This window comes from Scylla paramamosain, chromosome 11 (genome assembly GCF_035594125.1).
Source record: "Scylla paramamosain isolate STU-SP2022 chromosome 11, ASM3559412v1, whole genome shotgun sequence".
NCBI classification, from domain to species: Eukaryota; Metazoa; Arthropoda; class Malacostraca; order Decapoda; family Portunidae; genus Scylla; species Scylla paramamosain.
In genome coordinates, this window is record NC_087161.1 from 12,781,247 (window position 1) to 12,787,246 (window position 6,000).

At 39.0% G+C, this 6,000-nt stretch overlaps 1 protein-coding gene across 2 annotated transcripts in view; it reads left to right on the forward strand.

The window, feature by feature from the left end:
* The window catches only part of LOC135104963 (E3 ubiquitin-protein ligase UHRF1-like), a 195,803-nt gene that overhangs the window by 117,386 nt on the left and 72,417 nt on the right, over positions 1-6,000 (forward strand). For both annotated transcript variants that reach the window (XM_064012792.1, XM_064012793.1), the window contains exon 8: positions 4,410-4,621. In XM_064012792.1, the coding sequence (XP_063868862.1) occupies positions 4,410-4,621 (212 nt within the window). The remainder of the gene's footprint in view (positions 1-4,409; positions 4,622-6,000) is intronic.

Genomic DNA, 6,000 nt, shown 5'->3' on the forward strand with positions numbered 1-6,000 from the left:
TCATTGTTTTGGTGCAAGTTACAGAGGAGGAGGTGGATAGGATGAGGAGTGACAAGGAGAGGATGGAAAAGGCAAGTGTTCTGTCCTGTTAGAGTGTTTATGGTTGATTGCTGTAAGGCTAAATGCTTAGATAGTGCATTTTGTGCCAGAGCTAGAAAGTGCAGGATGATGTGTTTGCCTGGTGCAGATATAAGAAAGATTTCAGATAGGCTGGACACATGCTTGAAGAACAAAGGGATCAAACTCATTTTTTTCTAAGCATGGATGGGAATGACCTTAGTAAAGTAGGGAGTGAGGAGTTGTACAGGTGGTAGATAAAGTGAAGGGTAAGAGAGAGATTTCTGTGATACATTGTGGTATTTAACACTGCCACATACTAGTAAGTTTCATAAGTTTTCTCTTCTGTTAGCAGACATTTATGGCCTCTCCACTCACCTTACAAAACTTTTGATTTAGAAGCAGTTTTCTTCCCTTTGAGATCCACAAGTAGGCAGTTATTATATATCACTAGATTCACAAGGAAATTATCTTTATAATGATCACATCACTAAAAAGTAATTTCACTTTTTTCCATAAAAAAAATAAATAAATACAAAGCAAGAAAAATGCTCACAGACTCATATTTCTGAATATTTCCTGCAAGAATTCTGTATACAACACATCACCAAAACTGTCTTTTTATGAACTTTACAATGGTGCTTTTGGCATATGTGAATTAGATCTCAAGAAAATATAGGAAAACTAAAATCAGCTCTCTTCTCTGATTACAAGTAGACAGCCTGAGCCATGGGCTGAAACTGACAAATTGTATAACCATTGACCTATTGTGGGAAGCATCAGCATTGCCATTGCATTGCTTTTGTGAAACTTATGTTTATCTTTTGACTCATCAAACCAAAAATTGATGCCCTTACACCTGAGAATTTATTTTTAATGAATTTAAATAAGTCTTTCATGCACTTGTGTGTCAGTGCAGTAGACACCTGCCAAAACAGTTATTACTCCCAACGAGATCTCAAGCACTGGTCTGGTTTCATACTGGATCAGAGGGTACTGTGAACTCTATATGATCTAGCTGTGACCTTTCTGAACATTCCCCTTTGTGTCTCACAACACAAGGGGGCAGTCACAGCCTGCCTTTAAAGACAACTCTTCATCCACCTAATACATGCACACCCTTCACTCAAAATTTGAAATTTGTTATGAAACCAGCCTCAGAGTCCCTGTCTGGTGAGAGGACCACAAATGTTTCTACGTCAGACTATTCTGGCATCAACCCTAAGTGTCTTGACACCCCTAAACGTTTTCTTCATTAATTTCTGCAGCATTCATGAGCTTAGATCTAATTTTCAATCTGGAATACCACCACTCTTCTACCAAACCTTATCTTGTTTTCCTTACCAAAATGCAGGTGTCTGAGGCAACTGACAGTAGCCCCTTTTCTGTTCCCTCCAACTTTTTCAATCCTCATTTTCAATCCAAACCTAGGTGTTGTGTCTATGTGCACAATGACCTAATTTGCTCTCATGCTCACACTCTTGAATCTGAATTTTCTATCATCTGGCTACAACAGCAGAGTCACTCTCAATATAAATTCATCTGTGCTGTATACCTCTCACCTAACTCCTCTGACTATATATATATATATATATATATATATATATATATATATATATATATATATATATATATATATATATATATATATATATATATATATATATATATATATATATATATATATATATATATATATATATATTTTTTTTTTTTTTTTTTTTTTTTTTTTTTTTTTTTTTTTTTGTAAAGTGGAACACATTCTGACTCTTCCCTTTCACCAGTTTCAGCTTTCCTCTCCCATCATTGACCAGCCTGGTGAATTAACCTTTAACTTTGCTATCCTCCATGGCCTAGAGCAACTAGTGCAACACCTTACTCGTATTTCTGACTGTCTTGGAGGTATGCAAATCATTCTGCTTATGCTGTCACTCTCTCTTCTGTGTTGGACTCCTCTTATCACAACTACATATCTGTATTTTGTCCTATCACTCCAATCCTTCCTCAGGATCCCCCAAAGCAGAGGTGCCTCTGGTGTTTTGCCTCTGCTGATTGGGGGGAATAATACCTGAGGAGGTATTATTCTGATCCATGCCAGAGACCCAACTCTGTGTGCTGAGTGCATAACAGAGGTGATAATGTCTGTCATGGAGGTGTAAATTCCTCACTCTTTCTCTCCCCTTCAACCTTCCAAACCTTGGTTTAACACACCCATTCCCTCACTGGCTTTAACCCTCAGAAGGCTTATGTACCTGATGGGATCCCTCCTATTGTTCTCCAAGACTGTGCTTCCGTGCTTGCACCTTGCCTAGTTAAACTCTTCTAACTCTGCCTATCAACATATACTTTTCCTTTCTTGCTGGAAGTCTGCCTGCATTTAGCCTATCCCTGAAAAGGGTGACCACTCTAATCCCCCAAACTACCATCCTATTCCTTTAATTTCCTGCCACAGAAGTTTTTTAATCTATCCTCAGTAGAAGGTTCTTCAACATCTGTCACTTCACAACCTTATATCTGATTGCCAGTTTAGGTTCCATCATGGCCACTCTACCAGTGATTTTCTGGCTTTTCTTGTTAAGTCTTGGTCATTCTCTTTTAGGGATTTTGGTAAAACTTTAAGTCTTGCCATAGACATATGAAAAGCATTTGAGTTTGGTACAAAGCTTTAATTTCCAAACCACCCTTGTATGGCTTGTATCATTCTCTTTGTAACATCATCTCAGGTTTCCTTTCTCATCATTCTATTGCTGCTGTGGTACACGGTCACTGTTCTTCTCCAAAGTCTATTAACAGTGGTGTTCATCAGGGTTCTGTCCTGTAACCCACTTTCTATTGTTCATCAATGATTTTCTAAGCTAAACTTCTTATCCTCTCCACTCCTATACTAATGATACCACCCTAAACTTTTCCACATTTTTTCTTTGTCATTCAATCCTACAGGAAATAGTTTATGCTGAGAAGCTACAAAAATGTCTGATTCCTGATCTCTCTAAAATTTCTGATTTGGGCAGAGTAAACTTTGCATTGTTCAATGCCTTAAATACTCATTTCCTCCATTTTTCAACTGAACACAGAAAACTACCTCCAATTCTTCAGTGACACTCAATTGTCTCCCTCTTCTACATTGAACATCCTCAGTCTGTCCTCGGTCCTACCTGTAGCTAAAACAGCTTTTGTGAAGTTAGACGTTCTGAGTCATCTCCAGCTTACGAACTGATTAGTGATTTTTTTTTTTATTTTATTTTATTTATTTTTTTTTTTTTGTGTGTAATCCATCATCCCTGGAGGTTAGTGTGAGATAACATCAAATAAGTTTTTAATTTTATCCTGTGATGGACTTCTTCCTTTATCTCTGATGCCTCACAACCAGTGCTTTTTGTGGCATCAGAGTGAACTATTCTGAAGCCTGCTGATCATGCCAAGCCCTTTAATGCTACATTGAGCATAAGCCAGGATGACCATCACATCCTGGGCAATGGTACCTGATGTCTGTGTGTTGGGTAACAAACCTTACACCAATTTTGTTTTTCCCATCAAACAGTACAGACTGATGAGTGCTGCTGACAACTATTCCATTGGATGCTTTTCAAATGTTTACATTGGCAAGCACTGCAGCACCAAGGTTGTGCTCAAACAAGAGTTCTCTTGATACCTCCCAGATGTACTTGAAGAAATCCATACCACTACTACCATTTTCAGCTTTGTAGGCAATGAATTAACTCAGTAATGTAAATTGTCAAGAGATAACCCTCAGTTAACTTTGGAAAATAGCTAGTTCTGGATAACTCTAGAACCTAGGATGCTGAAGTATTGATGGTTAATCTACATATGTAATATGCACATTCTCTCTCTCTCTCTCTCTCTCTCTCTCTCTCTCTCTCTCTCTCTCTCTCTCTCTCTCTCTCTCTCTCTCTCTCTCTCTCTCTCTCTCTCTCTCTCTCTCTCTCTCTCTCTCTCTCTCTCTCTCTCTCTCTCTCTCTCTCTCTCTCTCTCTCTCTCTCTCTCTCTCTGCTGATTTATTGTTAATGCTGTATTAAGAGAGAGAGTGGCAAAGTTGGGGTAGGTTATTGAATATTGGCAATTAGGTAAATGTCCATCACATTTTGGTAAAAAAGATTTACTCAAGAATTATTGGTCATCATAGGAAGAAACAAAAGAGAATGATGTGCTTGTAAATTTCAAGGGTAAATTTTGCACCCATACATATGTTATCATAATATCCTTGTCTTGTCCTAGAAGATATTCAGTCATGCTAAAACACTAAGATTAGTCTGAGAGAGAGTTGGAATATTACCAACCCTTAATAGATGTATGACAGCAAATGTGATGTCCATTTTTTTTTTCCCCTTAAGGCCTCTGAGGCTGGTGTACATCGACCACATGTAGCAGGAATCCATGGCCGAGAAAATGAGGGAGCTTACAGCATTGTTCTGTCTGGAGGCTATGAGGATGATGAAGACAATGGAGATTCATTTACCTACACAGGCTCGGGTGGCCGTGATCTGTCGGGCAATAAGCGAACAGCAGAACAATCCTGTGATCAGCAGCTGACCCGCATGAACAGGTAATATTATAAGTTTAAACACAAATGCTTGGGTAAAGTAGAGTGGTGCTGTACATAACACAGTAAATTTGTACTGTCAGCATACCGGGTTATGCAAATCAGCACTATATACTACTCAGAGTATAAAGGGATCCTGTGGTGAAAATTCAAGCTAGTTCCAGTGCACCCCAACTTCAACCCTTCCATCTAAACTTCCACCACCCATGCAATTACAACGTAACTAAAGCACTTTCTTTATAAATGTAGCATTATGTATGCAATAAATCACAGTTAAATACGAGTAAGCTACAGTAGTATTAGTAATAGTTGTCACATTGCAGTGATGGCACAACAAATAGTGTGTATGATTTAGCTTGATTCTTCACTATTGTAGAACTTCAGGGCATGAGGTCACCAATTAACACTCATGGGCTGGTGTAACATTTTCATTAAAGAAAAAAAACATAACACAGACATTCATGAGCTGGCTTCACTTTCATATGGAGAGGAGAAAAAAAAAACACCATCTCATCTCAGGCTGAGTCAGACACTGTGGCACCAGCTTCTCCCATGTCATCACTCCTAAGATATTGTGTCAGACTTTGACACAACATTGTCATCCTCTGGTACAACTAGGATACTTTCAATTTCTTTGCCTTCCACTTACAGTGAGGGAGGTGGAGGGCTGCTTGCTGATGGTTTGGGGAAGTAGTTGTAGGTAATCAGGGTATGCTGCTTGATATTTATGTATTTCATGAACAGTTCATTGTAAGGCTTTAGGCTGTTCAAGTGACCTAAGACAGTAAAAGATCTGTCAACATTAGGATCAAGCTCCACAAGGTTGTCCTTGAAATGTTCTGCAATCAATAGCAAGTGTCTCACACTCTCTATTGTCATCTCTCCTGGCACCTCCTCTTCTTGCTCCTGTTGCTCCTGCTTCTGCTCCTTTGCTACCTCCACCATTTCTTCTACAGTAGATTCTGTCTGCTGACTGTTCACTATGTTCAGAACCTTATCCATGGTGACAGCATCAAAGGCTGGTATCCTTTGAGCAACTGTGAGAGTATCTGCCACCTGCCTCTCCACCTTACTGCTGTTGGCAGAAAGCACAGTGTCTGCTGCATCGCTTTCACCACCAAAGGCCATCAGGCATGGTGGATACAAGCCACTGAGATATCCTCCCAGGAAGCCAGTAGAGTATTTAAAGCACTTTTAATGTGGAAATGCTTCCAGTATATTTTTATTTAATTTTGTTTCTTTCCTTTTTGTCCCATGACAAGAGCTGAGATGTTGGCTGTATATTTTTGGCTTCCAGTATATTTTTATTTAATTTTGTTTCTTTCCTTTTTGTCCCATGACAAGAGCTGAGATGTTGGCTGTGTATATGGGAGGAGACAGGT